Source organism: Gymnoscopelus microlampas, assembly GCF_963454915.1.
Source record: "Gymnoscopelus microlampas genome assembly, chromosome: 1".
NCBI lineage: Eukaryota > Metazoa > Chordata > Actinopteri > Myctophiformes > Myctophidae > Gymnoscopelus > Gymnoscopelus microlampas.
Window position 1 is genome coordinate 55,523,069 of NC_139962.1, and position 27,961 is coordinate 55,551,029.

At 42.0% G+C, this 27,961-nt stretch overlaps 1 protein-coding gene across 1 annotated transcript in view; it reads right to left on the minus strand.

Moving 5' to 3' along the window:
• The window catches only part of LOC311059068 (transcription initiation factor TFIID subunit 4), a 146,640-nt gene that overhangs the window by 111,457 nt on the left and 7,222 nt on the right, over positions 1-27,961 (minus strand). The window contains exons 3-6 of the mRNA XM_084076686.1: positions 10,650-10,856; positions 8,198-8,320; positions 4,545-4,634; positions 2,197-2,466 (exon numbers count right to left, since the gene is read on the minus strand). Coding sequence (XP_083932812.1) covers positions 2,197-2,466; positions 4,545-4,634; positions 8,198-8,320; positions 10,650-10,856 — 690 coding nt within the window. The remainder of the gene's footprint in view (positions 1-2,196; positions 2,467-4,544; positions 4,635-8,197; positions 8,321-10,649; positions 10,857-27,961) is intronic.

A 27,961-nucleotide genomic window follows, 5' to 3' on the forward strand; every position in this document is an offset into this window, starting at 1 on the left:
ACCCGGGGTGGCTTCTTTCATTGACTTCATAGAAACATGGCCGCCGTGTGAATATGGTCTATGGAGTGTAAAATAGGCTTCACAATAGGCTCTATGCACAGCAGCCATATTGGAAGGAAATTGGGCCTTCGCAGGTGTTACCAATGATACTAATGAAGGCTCTGTTCCATTTAGTCTAGCACAGTGGTTCTCAAACTTTTTAATTTCAAGGACTCCCATAACTCTGAGAGTGTACAAATGGAACCAAATGGACCCTTACGGGTCCATTTGGTTCCATTTGTACACTCTCAGAGTTACACACCCGTAAGGGGCCATTTGGAACCCCCTCAAGGAACCATGAGAGTCCCTGGACCACAATTTGAGACCAGAATGGAACAGAGCCTTAATTAGTATTATTGGTAACACCTGTTAAGGAAGTAAGAAGAGGCCCAATGTCTTTCCTATATGGCTGCTGTAGCCTGGTTCCTGACCATAGACCCCGCCCACTCTCTGAGTGAGCTCCTCTTGGTCTGGCATTATAATGTCAGCCTATGGCTTTTCGCGATCGAAGAGATACCTGACAAATCAGAGTCGGAGGTGGGAGTGGTCTAACGACAAGCCAATCAGTGAATATCTGCTAAAACAAGCTGTCTTTTCATATCACAGTCCATTATTTCCTCTGCATTTGAGCCATGGACCACCGTTTGATGAGATTTAGAGATCTCAGACCCAAGATTTAAGAGCATTTTGCTATCGTTGGTTAAGATTTCGTCCACAATTCCATGCTATATTGACGTGGTACCATAGGAGAGATAACAGGCCAACGTTGATCAAAACAACAACCATTTAATGAAGTAATGCAGATGTTTAACAATAATTCAATTCTTGACAGCGTAAAATGACCCTTATGGGTCCATTTGGTTTTTCAATTATTGTTAAACATCTGCATTACGAATGACGAAATTAAAGATCTATAAGGGTCCATTTGGTTACCAACTCTCCATCCTTTAGCTGTGGACCACCTGGAACCCCCTCAAGGACCACTGGTGGTCCCCGGACCACTGATTGAGAACCACTGCCCTACACTGCTGCTCTCACTGCCAACATGCTGTACCGTGTGCAACAACTTCACATCAAGTGGAAGAACTCCAGTCACCAATGAGTTGCTTTCCACTGAGAGATCCTGTTCAAAACATCATAACAAAATCCTATCACCATCCCCAATGCTGTGCACCGTATCGAATCCAGTGTCCAGTTACTGTACGTTCCTCGTATTTGACAAGACAATAGGCTCTATTGTACAGCAGTCATATCGGAATAAAATTGGGCCCCTTCCTTACTTCCTCAAATCACAGGTGTTACCAATGATACTAATGAAGGCTCTGTTCCATTCTGGTTAAACAGAGTCAGGGTGCTGATATTGTGCATGTTGGCTCACTGGAAACACTCTGCTACACCAACTGGGCCCTAACTGGGTCGGCCCGAACAATTACCATAATTTTAAGCCTGAAAATCCCCAAAAAACGAAAGTTTCATTGTGTGCTTAATGTCCTCTAAGTCACGCATCTAACAAGCTTTGAACTGAGCAGAACATCTAACAAGCCTTGAACGGAGCAGAACTCTCTGGAACTTTCCGTTCCAGAGATAATGGTCAAAACGTCTTGAAAACGGCCACTTTTGCTGATTTTCGATGTTTCAGTTTTGGCCATTTTCGCCAGTTTCTTTTTTTATAATACAAGCTAGGGAGATCGGACGGATAGATACCTGATTAAAGTTCACTTAGAGCTGCCATTTCCGTCGGCCTTACCGTTTGGCTGCTAGGGGCTAGTTTTTTGGGAGTTTTTTTTCACGAACCTGAGGCTCGGCTCGACCCGACCAATTAGCGTACATTTTCGGCCGGGCCTGGCACGAAAACGTCGGGTCGGATGCGGATCGGGTAGGTCGGGTTCGGGCAGAATTTGAGAACTCTAGTCCAGGTACCCTCATGTTTCCTTGATGGGGTTCCAAATGGCCCCTTACAGGTGTGTAACTCTGAGAGTGTACACTCTCAGAGTTATGGGGTTCCTTGAAATTAAAAGTTTGAAAAAACACTGTGCTACACTAAATGGAACAGACAGAGCCTTAATTAATATAATTGGTAAGACCTGTGAAGTTTCTTTCCAATATGACTGCTGTGCATAGGGCCTTTTCCACCCATGACCATCATGGAGTACATACCACAGCAACCGGCGTGTGTCCGAGGTTCCTGGGGGTGCTGATGCTGTTGGAGTGGCACATGCGGGCAGCTTGCCCTGCTGCCACCATGGCCGGAGGGGCATTGGGGCCACCGGCCACCGGCTTGACCCCCTGCTGCTGCTGCTGCTGCTGCTGCTGCTGTTGTTGTTGGTGGTGGTGGTGCTGCTGTGGAGGCTGATGATGCGGGGGGTGGACCTGGACCAGAGACTGCTGGCTGCTGAGCAGAGAGATACGAAGCGCTGGAAGGCTTTTCTGTCAATGTACAGACAGAGAGAGAGAGAGAGAGAGAGAGAGAGAGAGAGAGAGACAGAGAGAGAGAGAGAGAGAGACAGAGAGATAATGAGTATTAGAGAGCCTGTGCCAATTATTGTCATTCCCAGAGATAACGCGATCCGAAGATGTACTGCTCCATTCACTTCCTGGTTAACTAAAAAATCCTGTATCTCGGCTCCTGTGTTGTTGTTGTTTTTTTTGCCGAAACATGCTATTTTTGACGGCGTATAACAAGCGAATGGGAATGTGGAAGCACAGTGAAACCCTCCGTGATTAGGGGATCCATCAGGGGATCGATCATACTGGAGATAAATATGCTGTGACTACTTGAAAAGGTAAGAAAATCGAAAAATCTCTGAAAGTCTGGGCCTTGTTTAGTAGTATATACTCTGGCAGTTAATGAGTTAATTAATTAAACTACTAAAACGGCACTGTTACAAGTTTACCTACAATATGGTAAATTGTAAATTAACACACACACACACACACACACACACACACACACACGCACAGAGAAACAGCCCCCCAACCTTTAGCCATTTCCCCGCAAACTCGCTTGTTCTCCTTTCACTAGACCTGAAGAATTGATGCAGCTCTGCTGTGACTATTTCAGGCAGATTTTTTTTTTTTCGTTTGACGGAAGCGACCTAACGCTGCATGACAACATGTGTTTGTTGGCTGACTGGGTGGCCAGGCATGGTGATGTGACACTCATCGTGGCTGGCTGGAGAGGCCCCCCCAGCTACTGGGGCCAAGGGCCGCGGGGGCCACTGTCACACACATAGTCGCTAGTCAGGCCAGAAGGGGAGATGGCTGCCACCCCTGTCTCTTTGTACGCACGTGTGTGTGTGTGTGTGTGTGTGTGTGTGTGTGTGTGTGTGTGTCTGTGTGTGTGTGTGTGTGTGTGCGTGTGTGTGCGTGTGCGTGCGTGCGTGCATGCTTGTGTACATGTGTTTGAGCGTGTGTTTTGTGTGTGCGTGTGTGTGTGCGTGCGTGCGTGCGTGCATCTGTGCATGTGTCACCTCATCTTACTGGCAGGCCTGCCCTTGTTGGCCTTGCTGCCAGTGTGCCTGCCTGGGGATGCTGCCAGTTTACCATGCAGGGTTGAGGACACAGGCTTTAGGATGCCAGCTTAAGGGACCTGTTTAGGGCAGCGGTTCTCTAACTTTTTTGTGCCAAGGACCCCCAAATTGATATATATTTAGCCGCGGACGCCCTCTGACAATGTTTTGTGCCAGGGACCCCCCCAAAGAGAAGATTTATGTAAAAAGTGATGCGCTGTGAGCTTGTAGATCTGCTATTTTTTGAACAGCCAAAGTGGAAATGGATAAAGTTGTTAAAATAATTGTGATGCTAAATTAATTACTTTTGCTCTGGGGACCCCTCCCCATCTCTCTCCCCATTTCCTGTCAGCCTACTGTCCTAGGCATAAAAGCACAAAAATCAATCTTTAAAAAAAATAATGAATGATGTCTGACTGCTCCAAAATATGTTACATTTTGACACCCACACCACCAGAGGGAGCACACCTCCAATCTGGTACCCCCCCCCGCCCCCCCGTCCAAATTTAACACGGGGAAAAATCCATTAAACGATGCGAATCACTGGCTTCTTTCAAAACTAACCAGAAAACTACGTAGCAGTGATGGATATTAAATCCCCTTGAAATGAAGGCACACTGCTGCCGGATTTCTTTTTTCCCCTCTCTATATATAGAGCTATTTGTACTTGTTGATGACATGTGTTATTGTGTTAATATTCTACGCTCTGTTGATGAATTGGGTGAACAACACATAGGACCACGATGGAAACAAGTCCCCAGAACCATTTTTTTTGTGTTTTCCTTTTAGCCCAAGTGTTTTACTGTACATTTGACTAATAAAGTATTCACTTATAATACAGACAGGGAATGTGCTGCTCCAGCTGGTGGAAGCGTGCATTTCAGATGCATTTGTTATTTATTTACTTCTGAGCCTTGTTTGGAGGGCAGAATAATACATGGGAGCGGCTGAGAGAGAGAGAGAGAGAGAGAGAGAGACCCTCTGGGGAACACACACCTTGAGGAAGGGCACCAGGTAGGGCTGGGGAGAGGACTTGAGCTCCGACTGCAGGCGACTGGTGAACTCCTCAGGCTCTATCTTGGCATCCTGTGAGGTGGGGAGGGGAGAGGGAGGGGAGGGGAGAGGGAGGAGAGAGGGAGGGGAGGAGATGGGATGGGGGGGTTTGGAGGAGATTGTTTAATATTTATTGTTTATCATACGGATCCCCACTATCAGTGTATCACATTAAAAAAATAATTACACATATATATTCAAAAAAATCAAATATTACATACAAAAAAATCTATTAACCCATTAAGACCTGGGGCCGATTCTACAAAATGTCTTCTAAATCCTAACAGTTTTTTTGAAAAAACCTATGTTGCTATATCAGTGGTTCTCAAACTTTTTCATGTCAAGGAGCCCCAAAATGACATGTTGTTCCATGTTGTTCCAGGGACCCCCAGAAGCAAAGATTTGAGTTACAAATGTTCGCTTGAAAAAATATATATTCGAAGATTTGCACACATTTTCACGATTTCTCAAAAATAGCAGATCTACAAGCTCATAGCGCGGCACTCGGTGCCGCGCTATGAGCTTGTAGATCTGCTATTTTTGAATAGCCAAAGTGTAAAATAATGCTTTTTAGCTCAAATCTAAAAATGATACAGATGCTTCTCCTGGTCTTAATGGGTTAAAAAAGAGATACCAACAGGAATACAGCAGATTTCAAATGGCCCAGTCAATCCAGTAAGACGTTATTGTATGTTTTTTGAGTGTATAATACATCAAGTTTAAGTTTCCTTTTTAAACCAAGCCTTTCCTTTGATGTTACACACATCGGCTGGATGTTGAAATCCACTCGTCTATTTGAGTAACAACACTTTATCAAGACAGAGCAGATGATGTGGTGACATGATACACACAAACAAAATGAAATCCCCTCTACCGGAACTGGTTTGATATTGATTTAAAATGTAGCACTCCCTCCCTGCCCTGGGATACAGCTCATTAATAATCCTCAATAAGATGCAAATAGACAATAGAGCAGCAGTGAGGGGAGTTTTGGAAATAGTTGCACGCTGCCATCTACAGGTGACAAGTGTACATTACATGTACATTATGTGAGAGAGCAAAACTTCCAAGGGATTTGAACTCTTTCTTGCAACTTAATTCAGATTTACAACCAAAGACACATTCTAACTCAAAAAATGCTTTGTAATTCTTTCGGAATTTTCCTTTTCAGTCCATTTAATTTAAGGGGTTGCATAGTGGAAAGAAAAGATACCTCTTGTGACCGTACCCGTTTTAATATTGGGCTTCAGGCATGAACAGGTTGAAGGAAAAAAAGAACATCGACTGCCTAGATCGAGTTAACTCGATATTAGTAATCCAGCGCTCGACTGCCTAGATCGAGTTAACTCGATATTAGGTATTTTCATTGGTTTCATCTGTGATCGCGCGGGTCTGTTTACTTTTAATCATCACTTTCGTTTTCCATCTACGTCACACTCACCCGAAGCTGGATGTAAAAAAAAAAGAAGAAAAACAATTTTTTATACACGCTATAAAATACAAAGGGAGAGCTCCCCTTTTACTTTCTTTGGTCCGAGTGACGATCAGGCATCGTCGTCGTGTATCACATCGTATCACAAGCCGATCAGAGATTGTCAAAGACAATCACATCCGGTTCATGTTGTTTGACTGTTTGAGCCTGGAGGGAGGGGGGGGGCGAGTCAGCGAGTCATCGAGGGTGTCATTTTGCTGCGCTCTGCTGGTCGATCGTCGTATGTGTTCAAAATCATGGCCTGAGAAACTTAAATGCATTTAAATAAGAAAATAGAGAAAACAAAAAAACACGCAAATCGCTGGCAGTCAAGGGGGTAAATTTGGAATAAACTCTGGCAGTCAATGTGTTAAAAAGAAAATACTCAATCTGTTTTTTCTTCTTTGTGGAAAATAAATAGACCACAGTGTGATTATACGTAACTTGTATATCGTCTCTGTTGGGTGGAAACCTCATGTGTCCAAAACTCATTCAAAAGTAGAAAAGGGAGCAGATCGCGGTTTTGAGCTCGCAGATCTGTTACTTTTGATGCTTTTGTGTGACGCTGTAGTATGATCAAGTAGGGGCGTTCATTTACGAAAAAACACAAAAAGTTAAAATATGGAGATAAGAGGTTTCTGCCCGACAGCAACGGTACACAGAAGATCACAACTTACTGTATCTTATAAGAGCACTGGTGCGTTATAAGCCATTTTTATACAGAGATCAAGCAATAGGAATTACCGTCATTAATCCATTCAATCCGGGAACGCTTGTCAATTCAGATTTCTTTGGCTATTAAATGATGAGCACTATGAGCTTGTAGATCTGCTATTTTTGAAACAATTAGAAAATGTGTGCACATTTTTGAATATATATATTTTTTTAAAGCAAACATTTGTAACTCAAATATTTGCTTCTTGGGGGTCCCTGGAACAAAAAAACGTTTCCATGTCAAGAATCCCAAAAATATATGTATTTGGCCACGGACCCCCATCTTAAAATATGTTGTTCCAGGGACCCCCAGAAGCACAAATCAGAGTAAAAACAAAACAAAAACTAATTTTCCACGATAAAAAAAAATAGCAAGCTCATCGTATATCTGTTATTTTTTGACACAGATGCGTTCCGGTCTTAATGGATTAACAGGGCACTCCTTTACCTCCGCTTCTCTCGCTGCTTTTCAGCTGCTGCCTCCTCCACCCCAGCCTCCACCTGTTGTTTGTTGAGTCTGGCATAGGCTCAAATTCGATTGTGATTGTATGTCTGCTGATTTTGCTCAGCTTACTTTGACGTGGAACGGAGCGTTCCAGACTGAAATGTCTGGAACGTGTCTGATTGTTTGATGGCCCCGACCCGCTGTCATCAAACAATCAGACACGGTTTTGGCAGGTTTTGGTATTTTCTCTGACCCGCCCCGGGTCAGGTAGTGAAAATACCAAAACCTGTCGGCTATGCCTTTTATACAGACAGTCGATTCGGCTGTACCTTCCTCCGCTGCTGGCTCAAAAGCAGTGGTGTAAAGTAACAAGTACTTTTACTTCAACTCCACCACATCTCAGAGGCAAAACATTGTACTTTTGCTCCATTACAATTATTTGAGGTTTTAGTTACCAGTTACTTTATAGATTACTTTACTTTACACAGGCTCAAAAGCGACACGAAAATGACCAGCAGAACGTCTCCACACTGAACAGGCTGTGTTAACCCATTAAGACCTGGAACTGTGTCATTTTTAGACTTGAGCTAAAAAGCATTATTTTACACTTTTGGGCTATTCAAAAATAGCAGATATACAAGCTCATAGCGCGGCACCGAGTGCCGCGCTATGAGCTTGTAGATCTGCTATTTTTGAAAAATCATGAAAATGTGTGCAAATCTTATGAATATATATATTTTTAAAGCGAACATTTTTAACTCAAATCGTTGCTTCTGGGGGGTCCCTGGAACAAAATATTTTGATGGGGGTCCGCGGCCAAATACATATCATTTTGGGGGTCCTTGACATGAAAAAGATTGAGCACCACTGATATAGAAACATACGTTTCTCAGAAAACTGTTGGGATTTAGGAGACATGTAGAATCGGCTTCAGGTCTCAATGGGTTAAAAGGGGTTCAGACTCACCAGCAGGTCTTGTACCAGCGACTTGACATTCTTGGAGGTCTCTGGGGACGGGGAGTTGTGGGACGCCAGTTTGATCAGCGTGGCCAGAAAGTTCTTACACTTCTTCACGTTCTCCTGCATTTCCTGTGACAAGCAGAACCACAATGACAACAACCGCGTTCACTTCCCAGGAAGCAATATGACCATCTGAAATAGGCTCTATGCACAGCAGCCATATTGGAAAGAAATTGGGCCCCTTCCCTGCTTCCTAATCACAGGTGTTACCAATGACACTAATGAAGGCTCTGTTCCATTTAGTGTAGCACAGTGGTTCTCAAACTTTTTAATTTCAAGGACCCCCATAACTCTGAGAGTGTACAAATGGAACCAAATGGACCCGGGAGGGTCCATTTGGTTCCATTTGTACACTCTCAGAGTTACACCCTCTCAAGGAACCATGAGGGTCCCTGGACCACACTTTGAGACCCACTAGTATTTCTAGTGAGCCAACATGCACAATATCAGCACCCTGACTCTGTTTGACCAGAATGGAACAGAGCCTTCATTAGTATCATTGGTAACACCTGTGAAGGAAGTAAGAAGAGGCCCAATTTTTCTCCAAAATGGCCGCTGTGCATAGAGCCTATTAAAGATGGATAAACAAAATATATATATATATATTACATAACTTCCTAATTTAACCATTAATATACATAAATATTTGGATATTTCAAAGAAGTGTGTCACAGTATGCACTCTGTACGTTTACTTTGGCAATGTACCCGAGTGCATACTGTGAGTGTGTGTATTTATCTGACGTAACAGGAATTCTCTACTACTACCTCTACAGAAGTGATTCCACAAAGTACTAGGTAGCCTACCAGCTGATACTTTTGCCCGATGGAAAACAAACCCCCAAAAAAAAGAGGTAGTACCATGCAGTACACTGCATTCATGATTTGAGGCATTTTGTTCAAAACGGACCAAACGGACCACTCCTGCAAACTTTGGAAGCCAATATTAGCCAATCAGGATGGAATATGAAAAATCGGAGACATCCGTCTTGACACCGTGACTATGCAGATACTGTGTACCGATTTGCGTGATGTTTGGACGAAATCTGTAGGAGCAATATCAAAGTATTTGTTTTGCAAAAATCGGCCTCCTGGTGGCGCTATAACAGGCCTATCTGAAAAATGTGGGGCAAAGGTTCTGTTCTTGCATCCAGGGATTGTGCGTGCACAGTTTCGCTTCGATCGGGCCACCGGTGCCGGAGATTAGCTGTTCACAGACGGACGGACACACACACACGGATACACACACACGGACACACACACAGACGGATAGACAGGGGTCAAAACAGTCTTGACCACGCCTTCGGCCTGGCGGAGACAATAATAGAAAGGAAAAGTGCCAGGAGGAAGCAACAAGGCCTCTACCTACAGTATGTATAACACAATAAAAACATTAGTACAACATAATTTGCAAACAACAATTAGCCAACGAAGTTGGCACGCATGATTATACTATTATAGTACAATTGAAATGATTGCAAAATTAAAAAAGTTGGTGTTGGCTAGTTGGTGTTGGAAAGATTGTCTAGTTCACATGTACAATTCAACAGAAGAAAATGTATTGAATTTCACATTTACCATGGTTGTTTCAATATTCGGGAGTTTCTCTGCAGTTTTGGGTAAGTTTGTCGTGATGCAATGGCATCACGGATTGTGAATTGAGGGATTAAGTTACAGAATGGCTGCAACTGAACTAAACCTTTCCTCCCAAGATCAACTGGACTAAACATTTTTCATTTTCCATTCAAACTGAAGAAATAAAGAAAAACTAAAAAAGAAAATCCGTTTATGAGGGATTAATGCCAACCCTTGTTTACAGTAATTTGCACATGAACTTGTGAGTTGTAAAGAACTATCCAGAACAAACTTAAAATACATTCATGTAATACAGATGAATGTTTTTTGGGGGTAATTATTCATACAATTATAATAACTGAACTGTATTATTATCAATGATTAACTGTAGTGGAGAATTCCAAGACGTCACATCAATAAGTTAACTGAGGGAGTAGTTACACCACACAATTCTCACAGTACTCACAGTACGCACTCTGGTAAGTTTACTTGGGCAATGTACCAGAGTGCATACTGTGAGTGCATTCTAACTACTCCCTCAGCTGGAGAAGCAGGACTGTGTTTACCAGTCCCTGGTCATGGTCATGGTGACACTATGACAGCCTCCTGGCAGCTGTGACACTCCCAACCCCGTAAGGCCTGACTTTAGACAGAGAGAGAGACCGAGGGAACGAGATAGGGTGAGACAGGGAGAAAAGAGAAAGAGAGAGAGGTAGAGATATTGACATAGATGGGGGAAGAGAGAAGTACAGAGAACAAGGCAGGGGGAAGAAAGAGAGAAACAGAGACAGACGTTCTGAGGGAGCAGGAGATGAGACGCAAACCTGGGAGACCCCAGGACCTCCAGGGGTGATGGTGGTGGGAGGCGCCGCCGCAATGCTGGCCGTCTGCTGGGGGGGCTGCTGAGCTGGTTGCAGTGTAGCCGGGCCCTGGGCCTGGGCCTGGACCTGGGCCTGGGCCTGGGCCTGGGGGGCCATGACCACGGGGGCCTGCTGAGGAGCCGTCACCACAGCCGGCGCCACGGGGCCCTTCTGAGAGGGAGAGAGAGCGGGGGCAAGAAGAAGAGACAAGGGATGAGATAAAACAGGACATGACGCCTCGCTTGCAGCAAGGCCACAGAGAACAGGAGTCTGCTCCTGTCACATCGCGTGTCCTGACTGCTGTGGACATCACCAGACAAACAACAGAGGAGGGGGTGTGGGGGGGGGGGGGGGGGGGGGTTGCTGGATAAAGAAGAAGGGAGGGTGTGGAGGGAGGGGCTCCAGGGTGGGCAGACAGACACAGGGGAAGTCCTCGAGGGGGTTCCGGGGGTCCCTGTCAAAATGAGTTGATATAGCATCAAAATCTGTGTAACAACTTTAACCCAAGTGTCGCATCCATCATGAGGCATTGTGAGCTTGTAGATCTGCTTTCAGAAAACAGAGAAAAGGGGGTTAATCCGTCCCTCCAGCTGTCATGTGGCTTGATGGCCCCATAAAGACCTTTCCATAATGTCTCAGTCTGTCAAAGGTTTTCCCACTATATGGCACCGAAGTCTCTCTGCTCTATGGGCTGCTAAGCTGATTACACTGAACTTGCCTGGATTGATAACTGATACAGTGATGAACTGATTACGTTAATTAGAAAAAGCGCTCCTTGGAGCACAGGTCTCCGCCAGGTCAGGTAGGTTATTGTGACCTCCTGGTGGGGCTGTAATAGGCCCATTTGAAAAGGGTGCCATTTATTCTAAGGCCTTTCATGGCAATCGTTTGGGGCATTTTGTTCCAAAAATGTGTTTTGCTAAATTATACCTGCTGGTGGCGCTATAACAGGCCAATGTGAAAAGGGTGGCATTTCTTCCTCGGCCTAGTGGGAATGTGATGCAAAATGTTGTTCATGATTTGAGGCATTTTGTTCAAGACGAACCAATCCTGCAGATTTTGGTAGCCAACCTTAGCCAATCAGGATGGAATATGGAAAATTGGACAGATCCGTGTTGATCACATGACTATGAAACTCTGTACTGATTTGCGTGAAGGAGGACTGACTCGCATATCGCCCATTTTCACACACAACAAAAGCTTCTTATTTCTTTCATCAAAAATACTGTGTCTGATTGTTTGATGACAGCAGGTTGGACAGGTCAGATTTGTTTTTACTGAAACACAACATAGATAATAGATTTGCTTGCCCAATTGCAACACATGTATTTAAAAACTATTACCAACAATTTCAGTGCAAAAGCAATCACTACAAAGGCAATGAATAGCATGAATTAATAAACTCTTTTCTTTTAGGTTCTGTGTAAGCTAAAACTTATCCCTGGAACCATTTTATTTTGTGTTCATAGTCCAATCTAAATGTGTACCCTGTGTTATGGCATATACTTTTTTCAGTCCGTCCGTCCGTGTGTCCATCTGTGATCAGCTAATCTCCGGCATTGTTGGCTTGATCGCAGCAAAACTGTGCACATACTCTCCCTGGATGCCAGAGCAGAAACTCTACCCCAAACTGTTCACATGGACCTGTTATAGCGCCACCAGGAGGCCATTTTTTGCAAAACACTTTTTTTGACAGTACTCCTAGAGATTGTATCCAAACATCATGCAAATCGGTACACAGTATCCCTAGAGTCATTAAAAGAAATGGGTCTTTCCGATTTTTCATATGCCATCCTGATTGGCTAAGATTGGCATTGCAGGAAAGTTTGCAGGAGTGCTCCGTTTTGAACAAAATGCCTCAAATCATGAACACAGCGTGCGATTTCCCTGACATTTTGCACATACATTCCCATTAGGCAGAGGAAGAAATGCCACATGGTGGTGCTATAACAGGCCGATTCGTGTTTTTACCTATAGCTGCACCGATCTGTGTAAAACAGATTTTCTCATCTGCCTTTTATAGCGCCAACAGGAGGCAGATTTTTGCAAAACTTTTTTTTAAATATTACTCCTAAAAATGTGTTCAACATCACGCAAATTTGTACACATTATCTCTATAGTCAAGTGATCAAGACGGATCCGTTTTTCATATTCCATCCTGATTGGCGAATTCGAACAAATAACCTACCTGACCTGGCTGACCCCTTTTTCTCCCCAATTTCCCCGTAATGGCAATTAATTCCTCCACATACACATTTGTGTGTGTTATCCTACTACTACTACTCAAGCCCAACATACCTGCAGTGACAATTATCATCCTCCCTGCCCGGCTTCCCACCCCTGAACAAGGGCCAATTGTGTTCGTATATAGATGCTCGACAAAGCCGGATGCACCACGGCGGCTTCGAACCCACAACCTCCGTGGTGGTGGGCAGGCACTTTGGTTGGCAGGCGCTTTACCACCACGCCACCCGAGCACTTGTGTTATGGCGCCCTTAAACAGCAAGCCAAACATATGGATCCGCAGCTTCCACAGCTTTGCGTGATTATGGTTGCAAATTCATCTGGTGAGAGCTCTCTGATATCAATGACACTGTCGCTGGGCAGGTAAAGGATGCTCTTCAGAACTAAGAGGCTGCTCTTCAGGGCGAAGAGGACGCTCTTCAGACACTTTCATCTCCTCTCTCAAGGCAGAGGGGTAAGCCCGGTGCCGCTCCTCATGCGCTTTCGGGTTTTGCTTCCACTCTCTGTCCCGCTTGTCTCTTTCAGCCATTTTACTGAAATTGAATTATTTCTAAACTCCTCTACTCCCTCAAGGTGGCCAGGTAATTCCGGTGTTTCTCTTGAGATGCTGTCAGCGCTAAAACCTCCAGTTCTGCATCGCAACTGTCGACCAAGCACCTCAACTCAGCCGCCTCCTTATTTTCTCCCACTTGGGCAAATCACCTGAAAAAGAGGTGTTTGCATCTGTGCTCTCTTCGGCCTCTGCTCCTGGTTCAGGTACTCTCCTACGTAGTAATTCATTTGCTCCATGTCTCGTCTTGCAAGCCAGACTGTTGCCTCCAACAATTTTCGAATGCTTCCGGTCATACAGTCTGGAGCACGGAACCTCTGAAAATCACCAAGCCATAAAGCGGACGTGACGCCTCCTCCCCGCTTCCGTTTCGTCTTCACAGTCACGCAAATTTGTCCGAACATAAATAAAAAATTATCTAAGCATAATTATCTTATTAGCAGAAATGTAAATAAATAAAAAATATGTAAAGATATATTAAAAGATATTTTCGTGAACAGAAATGACAAACAGATGACAGATTGTTGAATTGTTGTCTGGCTACACAAGACTACTCCATGTCCTCCAGGTGCTGTTCAGGTGCTGTAATTGTTTTCCCGACTGGCTGTCTATTAATAGCCGTAAATAGGGGCGTGAACCAAAACTCATCAGCAAGATAGAGTACAGGGTTGTTGCCCCCCCACCCTCATTCATACACATGCACATGCACCATTGGCCAACAGCCCTGCCACCTCTAGGCTTACAGGCTAGGGTCATGGGAAAGTTTCAAGTTTCAAATGTTTTAGAAAACATCATTGTATAACAGTATGAATTGTGATGTTTCTTACAGATTCAAGTGGACCACTCTAAGATAACATTTAAAGGAACAAAATCTTAAAACATCAAAAACTCTAAGATAACATTTAAAAGAACAAAACATCAAAAACTCTAAGTGTGCTTTTGATTACCGTATATAGCACTGAGTGAACGCACCCAAAGATAACATTTAAATGAACAGACACTTAAAATAGTGTTTGTCCATAAGCTGTCATCTACGTCATACAAGAAAATTGTTTGTTCGTAAGCTGGTCTCTCACTGACTACAATGCATTCCATTGAACTTCCAGTTCGCAGTTTGCCACCCAATGCAATGAATCTGCCAGCTGGAATTGCTGGACAGAGAAAAGATGACGCAGATGACCCTTGCTTGATCTAGAGTATATTCCTTGGCCAGGGTTAATTATTGTCTCCGCCAGGAGACTATGTTTTCGTTCTCGTCCTTCCGTGTGTCCACCAAGCTAACATTGGTCAAGCTTCACGTGACACGTGACAATATGTTGAAAGGGTGATGATGATGATGATAATGACAACAAAAATTAAAAGAAGTTTGAAAACTCCCTTTTTACTTTGTGTTAACCCGCCTCCATTTGGGCTTGGCGACACCTCAGGAGGACTTGAGTACCTGCTAACTGCCACACTACGGCTCCCATGAACTCTCTAGACCTGATGGTCAATGGGCAGGCCAGCACATGCCCAACACTATTTTTTTTACATTCCCTTTTAACTACTGGCGGAGACCTGTGCTCCGAGGAGCACATTTTCTAGTTAACTATTAAGACGTGAGGCCTTAGGTTGGCGAAAGGGCCTTTCTGTGCGCAGTTTGCATGTTCTCCCCGTGTCCCCTAAAGTAGGTACCCTCACAAAAACACGCAGTAATCCTGGTCTGATGGAGGGGAAAGGAACCGGTTGGAATAACGTGTTCCTTCCACGTGCTACGTCCTACCGGGGAAACTCCCCCCTGTCAGGTGATAAGAAGCGGCCTGCTCACTCCTCGTGCATTGAAGGAAGCATAAGCTCAGTTCGGGTCTCTCCCCAGGCTGGCAGAGGGAGAGTAGCGCCCATGATTACAGCTGAGGTAATTGGCACTGGGTGAAAAAATGTGTTACAAAAATCGTGGGATAAAAAATAAAAATAAAAAGACCTGAGGCCGAATCTATTAGTGTCTTAACAGTTTTCAGAAAAAACGACGTATGTTGCTATAATATCAGTGGTGCTCAAACATTTTCATGTCAAGGACCCCCTAAATCATTGGTTCTCAAAGTGGGGTCCGGGGACCCCCAGGGGTACTTGAGGGGGTTCCAGGGGGTACCCAGCAAAATGTGTAAATATAGCATCAGAACAATTATGACCTTTTATACTTTGGCTATTCAAAAATAGCAGATATACAAGCTCATAGCGCGGCACCGAGTGCCGCGCTATGAGCTTGTAGATCTGCTATTTTTGAAAAATCTTGAAAATTTGTGCACATTTTTGAATATATATTATTTAAAGCTAACATTTGTAACTCAAATCTTTGCTTCTGGGGGTCCCTGGAACAAAATATTGTTAGATGGGGGGTCCGTGGCCAAATACATATCATTTTGGGGGTCCTTGGCATGAAAACGTTTGAGAACCACTGCCCTAAACGAAAGGTATTTGGCCGCCGACCCCCATCTTAAAATTTGTTTCAGGGACCCCCCAGAAGCAAAGATTTGAGTAAAAGAAATTCGCCTTAATTCAAAGATTTGCACAAAAGTTCATGTTTTTTCAAAAATAGCAGATCTACAAGCTCATAGGTGCCGCGCTATGAGCTTGTAGATCTGCTATTTTTGAATATCCAAAGAATAAAATAACGGTTGAAGTGGTTACACAGATGTGTTCCTTGTAAAGTTAACACTTAACTTGAATTAACTTAAAGAAAGAGAGTAGAAGGAGAAAGCGAGCGGCTCCCGCTCTGAAGCTCTGAAAGAAATGAGCCGAGGGGAACGAACGGTGAGGAGAGAGACACGACGCGAGGAGGAGGAGGAGGAGGAGGAGGAGGAGGAGAAGATGAGCCGCGGGGCACATAATCACACCGCCGGCTATGCCTTTGCTCTCTTCTTCTTCTTCTTCTCTTCCTTCTCTTCCTCTCTCTCTTCTTCTTCTTCTCTCTCTCTCATTCAGGAGAGCTGAAGCCCTTGTTAGCTTTCTAAAGAGAGAATAACCCATTAAGACCTGGAACTGTGTCATTTTAGATTTGAGCTAAAAAGCATTATTTTACACTTTAGGCTATTCAAAAATAGCAGATATACAAGCTCGTAGCGCGGCACCGAGTGCCGCGCTACGAGCTTGTAGATCTGCTATTTATGAAAAATCATGAAAATGTGTGCAAATCTTCTGAATATGTATTTTTAACGCGAACATTTTAAAGTCAAATCTTTGCTTCTGGGGGGGTCCCTGGAACAAAATATTTTGATGGGGGTCGGCGGCCAAATACATCATCATTGCGGGGGTCCTTGACCTGAAAAAGATTGAGCACCACTGATATAGAAACACACGTTTTTTTCAGAACACCGTCGGGATTTAGGGAGACACGTAGAATCGGCTTCAGGTCTCAATGGGATAAGGCAGTTGGCTGATGAATGATTCAACGGGGCTGTGTGGAGGGAAGGAAGAAGAAGCTCAGGATGCCTTCCTGTTATCTCCCCGCAGGGTCAGACGAGAGAGACTGACAGGCTGACACAGGAGGGGCTGGGGGGGGGGGGGGGGGGGGGGTTATGTTATGGAGGTGTTGGGGGGAAGGGGGGGGGGGGGTGGTTGGAGGGGTGGAGGGCCCGGGGAATAAACACAATTCCCTTTCATTTTCCCCGGCTTCCCCTGTGCCACGCGGCGACGGAGGCGAGGCGCCGATTTGACACTCTTGTTGTGATGATGAAGAGTGGGCGAGAAAGCTGACGACTGAGCTAGCTGTCTGTCTTACCTCGATGCATGGGTTTCCATTGTACCAGCTGGTTAACCCATTAAGACCTGCGGGCCGATTCTATGAATGCCTGCTAAATCAGGGGGTTCTCAAACTTTTTCGTGTCAAAAGGACCCCCAGAATTATATGTATTTTTTTGGCCACGAACCCAATGAAAATCTGAAAATGTTTGGTGCCGGGGAACCACAGCCCTGACAATACTGGCCGAGGGCTCTTCCAGTGTTTCAAGATATCATATCTTTATATATATATATATATCGTTGCTGTAGGGCTGAAACCTCTTATCTCCATATTCTAACTTTTTGTGTGTTTTTTTCCCGTAAATTAGCGCCCTACGTGATCACACAAAAACATCAAAAGTAGCAGTGACACATTTTGAGCTTGTGGATCTGCTACTTTTGAATTTGAATCCTGAAAAGTAACAGTTTTGGACATAATGAGGTTTCCTTGACTTGAAAAAGTTTGAGAACCACTGACTTAAAGGATTGCCTGGTAACACGGAGTAAAGAAACCTTGTATCTCCATGTTTGTTGCCAAAAAGAGATTGTTCCCAGTTATATAGGCACAAACGTTCTCATGAGTCAAGTGACATTGACCGACAAACAGCGTTTTATACTTCATACCGTTAGCCTGTAATTGCCTTAAAAAATGTGTGGCGGTGGGTCTAGTTCTTACAAAAAGATGACGTATATCATGAACGCAACATCCAATCATACCTAAATAGGAATCGCATATTAATGGTTTAAAGCAAAAATGTAATCTCACAACCAGTGGTGGGAAGAGTACTCACATTTTTTACTTAAGTAAAAGTATCAATGCTGCAATGTAGAAATACTCTGTTACAAGTTAAAAGTCTGGAATTCAAAATGCACTTGAGTAAAAGTACGAAAGTATTGGTATCAAAATGTAAAATCTTTTGAAAATAGATCTACAAGCTCACAATGCGTCGCATCGCGACGCATTGTGAGCTTGTAGATCGGCTATTTTCAAATGGCCGAAATGTATATAGGGCTGAAGTGGTTCATGTATGTTTTGTAATAATAATTAAAATCTACAAAGTAACTAGTAACTAAAATTTTCAAATAATTGTAGTGGAGTAAAAGTACAATATTTGCCTCTGAGATGTAGTGGAGTAGAAGTAAAAGTACTGAACATTGGAAATACTCCAGTAAAGTAAAAAATACCTCAAAATTGTACTTAAGTACAGTACTTGAGTCACTGTACTTTATTGTACTTTAATAACTTTACACAACGACTGAAAACCTTTGTATGGCCAAGTCCTAACATATGATTTGTGAAACATCAGTCTGTATTTTCTATGTAAGTATTTGGGAATTACTTAAAATGAAAGGTTTCGAAAAGTCGTAGCAAAGTAGAAATGAAGAATCCTCCTGACATCATGTGTCAAGTTGATGGTTGAACTTAGTATATTGAATACTTGGTACAATAAATGGGTCTATACACTTAAATATGGAATTAAATGTATAGTAATGGTGATATGGTACAAGAATCCTTGTATTTGTTTACACTGGGCTTGGTTGAGTTTGCCAGTGTGGACTTCTTCTTCATCACAGCCTTGAGTATGGGAAATGTCGGGGCAGATTTTGCTGTTGAAATACCTATTTCCAAAATGATTATAACATTAGTTTAGGAGAACACCAAATACTAATATAAGTACTGTCTTTTTTCCACCTCATTTGAATTTCCAGCGTTTCAAATGATCTGCTTCCCTCTTTTTAAGCTGCCAAAAGACAATCAAATGCTGCCCTCTAGTGACAGTCTTTTGTCTTTGCAGGCTGCTCATCCCACATGAGTCAAAAGGGCAATGGTGGAAAAAGTACTCAAATGTTTTACTTAAGTAAAAGTATCAATACTGCAATGTCTAAATACTCTGTTACAAGTAAAAGTCCGGAATTCAAAATGTAATTGAGTAAAAGTATAAAAGTATTGGCATCAAAAGTTACTTAAAGTACCAAAAGTAAATGTACTCATTATGCAGAATTTCCCATTTCAAGTTTTCAAATGTATACAAAACTTTTGAAAATAGCAGATCTACAAGCTCACAATGCGTCGCATCTCGATGCATTGTGAGCTTGTAGATCTGCTATTTTCAAATGGCCGAAATGTCAAAGGCATTGAGAGAAAGGGCAATCCTAATCATGTAATGGATTTTTATATCTGGCTCATGATCTTGTGTCATTTGTACTTCTCTCTTCCTTTAATTTACAAGCTAAAATGCCTACAACATCTTTACAAAGGGAGGTGGACCAGTAGTTTATCAGCTAGTGTGCTGACCTCATAATCCCAACACCATTAGTTTGATGCAATTTACAATTTCGGCAAGGTAATCACATACATCAAATGAAGAGAAACTAGATCACAAGCAGAGATGGACGAAGTACTCGACCCCAGTACTTGAGTAAGAGTACAGGCCCAAGAAACCATCACGCCACAGAAGGAAATGTTTGGATCGGGGGGAGTCTGGTGCAGCGCTCAGGTCCTGGACCTGGTGAGACGAAGGAGGAGCCCGGCCAGGAGACAACCCACAGAGCCGAGTCCCTCCACGCGCCAGAGCCTCTCCCAGTCCCGGCAGAGTAGTTCCGGAGAAGCGGACTGAGTGGCCCTGTCCAGTGGTGGAAAGTAACTAAGTACATTTACTTAAGTACTGTACTTAAGTACAATTTTGAGGTATTTGTACTTTACTTGAGTATTTCCAATTTCCAATACTTTTACTTCTACTCCACTACATCTCAGAGGCAAATATTGTACTTTTACTCCACTACATTTACTTGAAAACTTTAGTTACTAGTTACTTTTCAGATATAAATTATGATATAATGAAACATATATTAACCACTTTAAACCTATTTTAAACCTAGGCTATTTGAAAATAGCAGATCTACAAGCTCACAATGCGTCGCATCGCGACGCGTTGTGAGCTTGTAGATCGGCTATTTTCAAATATTTAGTACTTTTACTTTTGGTACTTTAAGTACATTTTGATGCCAATACTTTTGTACTTTTATTCGAGTACATTTTTAATTCTGGACTTTTACTTGTAACAGAGTAGTTTTATATTGCAGTATTGATACTTTTACTTAAGTAAAACATTTGAGTACTTTTTCCACCACTGGCCCTGTCTTTCCCTAAGAGGACTGACCGTGGGTAGCTACTGGGACGTAAGTCGGGGCTTGATCAACCCCGGGCTGGGTCACCTGGGCGAGGGTGTATGTTGTTGCGAGACCCGAAACACCCGATGACCCCAGGCTACAACACTGATGATACGTCCCAGGTGCATCCATGTGATGTTTTCTTTATAGACAGATCTATACTCCTGGTCAAATTTACTCCACTACAAGTAAAAGCATCTCAGTCAAAATGTTACTCAAGTAAGGGTAAAAAAAGTCATTGCTTTTAAATATACTTGAGTATTCAAAAGTACATGCTTTGAATTATACTTGGAGACCTGGAACGCATCTGTGTCACTTTTAGATTTCTTTGGTCTATTCAAAAATAGCAGATATACAAGCTCGTAGCGCGGCACCGAGTGCCGCGCTACGAGCTTGTAGATCTGCTATTTTTGAAAAATCTTGAAAAAAAATGTTTTAGATTTTATTTCAAAAAACTGTTAGGATTTAGAAAACAATTTTAATCGGCCTCAGGTCTTAATGGTTAAAGTACAAGTAAAAGTAAAAGTAGAAGTACATTTCTTAATTTTTACATCTATGAATTGTTGCAATGTTTTCACAATGAATTTATAGGACCTTGTAACTCTTGTTTCAGAGAAGTAACTCTCTGAAACCACCTGCCCTGCATGCACTGATAGTAGAACCACTACGTTATACAGAGCCTGCAGAAACACCTAGAAAAACATAGAAATGACTGAGGAACCAGAACTCAATACTTTTACTCCTATAAAACCCATACAAGATGTAACAAAGAGGCGAGCGGACGGGGAAGCCAGAAACACGACGAGTGTGAGAGCAGAAGTGTGTCCAATTGCATTTTTTGGGAAGAAACAAAAAACAGCCAACCTGAAAGTACTCAGTACTTTACAGCCATCCTAGAAATGTACTTGAGTAAAAGCAAAATATTTGTCTTGGGAAGTGTACTCAAGTAAGAGTAATAAGTATTTAAAAAAATCAAATACTCAAGTTAAGTACAGATCCTCAGAATCTGTACTTAAATACGGTACTCAAGTACATTTACTCCATTACTGTCCACCACTGATCGCAAGTAGGTGGAATCTATTTCCACCTACTGGTAGATGTACACCTGACCAGCCCAGCTGCAGAGGGCAGGGTCAGATGTTAAAGGCTCACTATGTAACTTTTGTTTAATAAAATGTAATTGTGTCCAATCTGTATGGTAGAGCATGTTAATACAAGATAACTTATACAATTGGGGTGACATTTAGATCATGTCAAAGGTCATGTCTCATCTAGACACAGGATCTGACACGAATTTTGACCTGATGGTCAAGATTCAATTTATCCCCTGAGCAAGCAGGCAGGCTCTATTGGCTCAATCAATGGTAAGAATGTCAGCCCTTGCACAAGAAACCGGGTGTGTTTATGTTTGGAACACAGTTCTTATATGACGTGATCTAAGATTCCCAAATGGGGATTTCAACACAAAAAATAAAGCCACAAACCTAGCGGCAGTGACGTCAGACTTCGGTGCTCTATAGTAACAATTTCAGAATTTTCGCAAGAAACCGGGTTCAAATCTGGGGTAGAAGAGGAAAGTGACACAGTGCAGCTTTAAGTAATCTTTACTCTATTTTATATTACATTGTTACCCTATTTTCTTTGACTACTCATTACTCACTACTTATTCTGTACTTATTCTCTACTCATACCGGAATATTTCTTTCATCATCCTCGCTGCAGAGCTGCTGTGACAACTGACTTTCCATTGGGATCTATAAAGGTCTACCCGTCTACTTTTTATACTTTGGCTATTCCAAAATAGCAGATCTACAAGCTCATAGCACGGCTCCGATGCCACACTATGAGCTTGAAGATCTGCTATTTTTTTTTTATTGTGAAAATTTGTCCAAATCTTTGAATACATATATATTTTAAAGCGAACATTTGTAACTCAGATCTTTGCTTCTAGGGGTCCCTGGAACTAAATATTTTACAAATGTTCGCTTTAAAAATATATAGATTCAAAGATTTGCACACATTTTCACGATTTTTCAAAAATAGCAGATCTACAAGCTCATAGCTATGAGCTTGTAGATCTGCCATTTACGAATAGCCAAAGACATCTAAAATGACAGAGATGCTTTCCCGGATTGAATGGGTTAACACAACACATATAGCAGCATGCACTAACTCTGAGGACCCCCTAGGGGTCCCGTCCCACAGGTTGAGAACCATTGTTCTAGAATAACTATTTATCTTTCACTTATGGAATGTTGCCGTGGTGCACCTGTCTGCCTTGATTTACACATTATCCACAAGGGGCTGAGCTGTCATCTCTGTCACCTCGTTAGGAGAAGCAATTAACCCATGAAGACCGGGAACGCGTCTGTGTCATTTTCAGATTTCTTTGGCTTTTCAAAAATAGCAGATCCAACAAGCTCATAGCTTGCAGATCTGCTATTGTTTAGAAAAATCTTGAAAATGTGTGCAAATCTCTACAAATTCTTCTAAATCCTAACGTTTTTTGGAAAAAATAATGTTATATGTTGTTATATCAGTGGTTCTCAAACTTTTTCATGTCAAGGACCACCCAAAAAGATATGTATTTGGCCACCGACCCCCATCTCAAAATATTTTGTTCCAGGGACCCCCAGAAGCAAAGATTTGAGTAACAAATGTTTACTTTAAAAATATATATATTCAAAGATTTGCACAAATTTCCAAGAATTTTCAAAAATAGCAGATCTACAAGCTCGTAGCGCGGCACTCGGTGCCGCGCTATGAGCTTGTATATCTGCTATTTTTGAATAGCCAAAGAATCTAAAAATGAAACAGATTCTTTCCCGGTCTAATAGGGTTAAGCAGCAACTTTACAACGATACAGATTCACCGGGCTGGAGTTTTTTTTTCTTTTCTTTTTTTGTTACAAGAATGAACGATGTATCCACAGGTGATAATAAGCAAATTCCACTCAATTATTCACCGGCTCATTAAAATCTCGAAAGGAGAGGACCTCCTAGAGTCATTATACAAGCGGGCTGTGAGATATTAATTCAGTTATTAATCACAGCTCAATCTATGGATGAAACAATCATGGTAATTAATTCATTACAAAAGCAATTACAACAGCTAAACATATTCACCGGCATCTCTATTAGAGGGTCCAGATCTGATCTACTTTACATAACGAGGCAGTGACCCAATCAAAACCGGGCTGGAGTTTTCTTTTCTTTTCTTTTTTTTTTATAAGAATGAACGATGTATCCACATTGACACAAAACACATTGACACAGATTGTTAACCCATTAAGACCGAAAATTTGAGCAAATCTTTGAATATATATATATATTTTTAAAGCAAACATTTGTAACTCAAATCTTGGCTTCTGGGGGGATTCTACAAATGTCTTCTAAATCCTAGTTTTTTTTTTTGGGAAAGAAAATGTTGCTATAATCAGTGGTTCTCAAACTTTTTTCATGTCAAGGACCCCCAAAATTATATGAATTTTGGCCGCGGACCCCCATCTAAAAATATTTTGTTCCAGGGATGTGCCAAAATGTGCGCTACAGAATAAAAGATTTGCACACATTTTCACGATTTTGCAAAAAGTAGCAGACCTACAAGCTCATAGCGCGGCACTCGGTGCCGCGCTATGAGCTTGTAGATCTGCTATTTTTGAACAGGCCAAAGAAATCTTAAAATGACACAGATGCGTTCTCGGTCTTACAGGGTTAAGAGGCAAGTCTCTTCATTTTCATTGTTAAAGGACATCTGTCACGTATGTTCCGAAATGAGAAAACAACTACTTTTCTCACGTGGTCTGAGGGTAATAGTTTTTTCTCGATTTTGTCACAGGTGACAGGCTGTGTGCAAAGGGCAGCATGAGCCAGTCCTATCCAGCATTGAGCTGATTTCAAAGATAGTTTTATATATGTCTATAAATCACGTAATGGTCTCGCTCTCAACCACATATGGTTTTAGGACAGGTACCCACAAGATCCCTCAGTTAATCCATTAAGACCGCATCTGTGTTATTTTAAGATTTCTTTGGCTATAAAGAAATAGCAGATATACAAGCTCAATCTGCTATTTTTGAAAAGAATCGTGAAAATGTGTGCAAATCTTTGAATATATATATACATTTTTAAGTCAAATCTTTGCTTTTGGGGGTCCCTGGAACAAAATATTTTGAGATGGGGGAGTCCGCGGACAAAAATATATCATTTTGGGGGTCCTTGACATGAAATAAGATTGAGAACCACTGATATTAGAGCAACATAAGTTCTTTTTTTTTTAAACTGTTACAGAAGACATTTGTAGAATCCCCAGAAGCAAAGATTTGAGTTAAAAATGTTCGCTTTAAAAAACATACATATTGAAAGATTTGCACAAATTTTCACGATAAAAAGAAAATAGCTCTATGAGCTTGTATATCTGCTATTTTTGAATAGCCCAAGGTATAAAATAATGCTTAGTATTTGGCCGCCGACCCCCATCTCAAAATGTTTTCTCCCAGGGACCCCCAGAAGCAAAGATTTGAGCTAAAGAAAATCGCTTTAAAACAATATATATTCAAAGATTTGCACACATTTTCACGATTTTTCAAAAATAGCAGATCTACAAGCGGTCCTCGTTCTAAATAACGTCTAATACCAATGACGAGGCCTCTTTTAACCACTATGGCACCGACTTGTGGAACAGCTTATACCAGAGAACGCCAGGGTGCCAGAGAGTGCAGATATTATTTTTTTTTAAGAAAACTTAAAACACACCTTTTAGCCCGGCTGTTAACTATAGTGTGTTTATTTGTTTATAGTTTTTATGTTTTGGCTCATGATTTATTTTATTTTCATTCAGAAATAGTGTTTGTTCATGAGCTGGTCCAGCCGGACAGCATCACACTCATTTTAACCCCTTTAAACATATGCTATATGTTGGCTAATCAAAAATAGCAGATATACAAGCTCAAAGCACGTCACTAAAGCTGCAGTCGAAATCCAGCTAAAGTGCCGCGCTGCGAGCTTGTACATCTGCTATTTTTGAAAAAAAAAATCTTGAAAGTGTTTGAAACATTTTGGCACAACATGTTTTTATTTGGGGGTCCGCGGCACAAAAAAAAACCTTTTAGAACTTATATTAAGAGTTTTAAGCCTGGAATCAAGCAAACTAGCAACCTGACGAATCATGACCATAAAACACTAAATACGTTTACACCTATACACCCATACAAGATGTAACAAAGAGGCGAGCGGAGGGGGAAGCCAGAAACACGGCTAGTGTGAGAGCAGAAGTGTCACTTTAACTGTCCTTCTTACTTGAAACAGTCTCTGGAACCGTATACATCACCATACCCGCTTAGACATACACAACATCCCTATTTTACTGTTCCCAAAAGAATATTTTCTGAAACTGGACGCAGGTCATTCCATTACAAAGCTCCATCTGACTGGAACAACCTTCCTCTTTCTCTCAGATCTGTTACCTCTCTTGGCCGCTTCAGGACTTCCTTGTATTCACATCTCGAAACTACCTGTGCATGCTTTTAACACTGCTTGTACATACGTTTATTTCTGACTTTGATATAGGTCATAGTACTGCATTCTCCAGTTCTTTGTTTAAAGTGAGTTGGTGAATGGGGGTGTGGGTGGGAGAGGGTGAGCAAGCTAACTGTATCTGTACATGTGTGTATTGTGTATTGCAGGGGTCTTCAACGTTTTCAGGCCAAGCCATGGACCCCCTAGCTGAGAGAGAGATGAAGCAGGGACCCCCTACTCTATATTGTATAAAATTGTGTTTCAGATTAAAGTTTTTTTTTTACTTAGTCTGCTCTTTTTTTCCCTCTACACCAATAGACCACCAAAGTCCTGACGTCACTTGTTCATCCCCAGGTTCGTAAAGTAATTTCGCTATGGAGAATAACATTGGGTCATCATAGAATCGTCTCATATAAGAATTGTGGTCCAAAAATAAACAAACTGTCTCGGCGATATTGTCCTCAGGGAGGAGGTTCTGTATCGTTTATGATAGTCACTTATATTTGATACAGTCTGTTTCTGGCGAAAATTTAACTAATTCGGCGGAAGTAACATTAGGGTTTTCTCACCGTCAGTTGATGCTTCATATCCATAAGAGTCAAACCGCCGGGATCATTTGTTTATTTTTGGAACACAGTTCTTATTTGACGCGATATTAAAGACGTCTATGGGAATTCAGAATGGGGTTGGAAAACCGCGAACAAGGTAGACAAACAAAGGATGTGTAAATTACGTCAGACTTCGGTGCTCTATGGCCTCTTTGCCGAAAATAGCAGATCTACAAGCTCTCAACGCCTCGCGCTGCGAGGCGTTGAGAGCTTGTAGATCTGCTATTTTCGGCTAATGCTCCCCTCAGAAAAGGAATTCTAGGGTTCAAGTGGTTAATGTAAAAAAAAACTAAATCCTATCACACAAAGATTTGGCGGACCCCGGCCCCTAGGGGTCCCGGACCCCCTGTTGAAGACCCCTGTGTACTTGTACTGTATGTAATGTTTTACGTATGTGCATAGGACCCCCTCTAAAATGAGACGCTGCATCTCAAGGGGCTATCCTCTCAATACATTCTGACCAAATTCTGTCCAATTGCATTTTAGGGAATAAAAAAAAACAGCCCAGCTGTACAATACCTACAGCAATATTACCAAGACAAGAAGTGTACTGAGACTGAGAGAAGTGACTCTGAGTAAAGACAGCTTACAGTAGGTGGCAGAATAGCACCACACAAAGCAACAAAACATGACCAACAACTGACCTATCTGTTGTTGTGTTCCATCCAGCAACTACGTATATAATCTGGCCAGCAGAGTTCACCACAAGACAACATTTAGTTGGATTAGTCTTCGGTAAAATAGATTACCTCCCTAAAAGCTCCTTTATCCCCGTTCTTAGAGGAATCAGCTATAATGTGTGTGTAGTCACACAGACAGCCTGGTGCCAAAACAAACAGTGGTGTAATCTAGCTGCACTCGTGAAAATGTACACGCTGAGAGCAGTTAACCCATTAAGACCGGGAACGCATCTGTGTGTCATTCTAAGATTTCTTTGGCTATTCAAAAATAGCAGATATACAAGCTCATAGCGCGGCACCGAGTGCCGCGATATGAGCTTGTAGATTTGCTATTTTTTTTTTAAATTGTGATTTTTTAAACATTTATTTAAAGTGAACATTTGTAACTCAAAGCTTTGCTTCTGGGGGGATTCTACAAATGTCTTCTAAGTCCATATTTCTTTTGAAAAACTTATGTTGCAATATCAGTGGTTCTCAAACTTTTTCATGTCAAGGACCCCCAAAATGATATGTATTTGGCTGCGGACCCCCATCTCAAAATATGTTGTTCTAGGGACCCCCCAGAAGCAAAGATTTGAGTTACAAATGTTCGCTTTAAAAATATTATATATATTCAAAGATTTGCACAAATTTTCACAATGTTTCAAAAATAGCAAATCCACAAGCTCATGAGCTTGTAGATCTGCTATTTTTGAATAGCCCAAAGAAATCTTAAAATGACACAGATGCGTTCCCGGTTTTAATGGGTTAA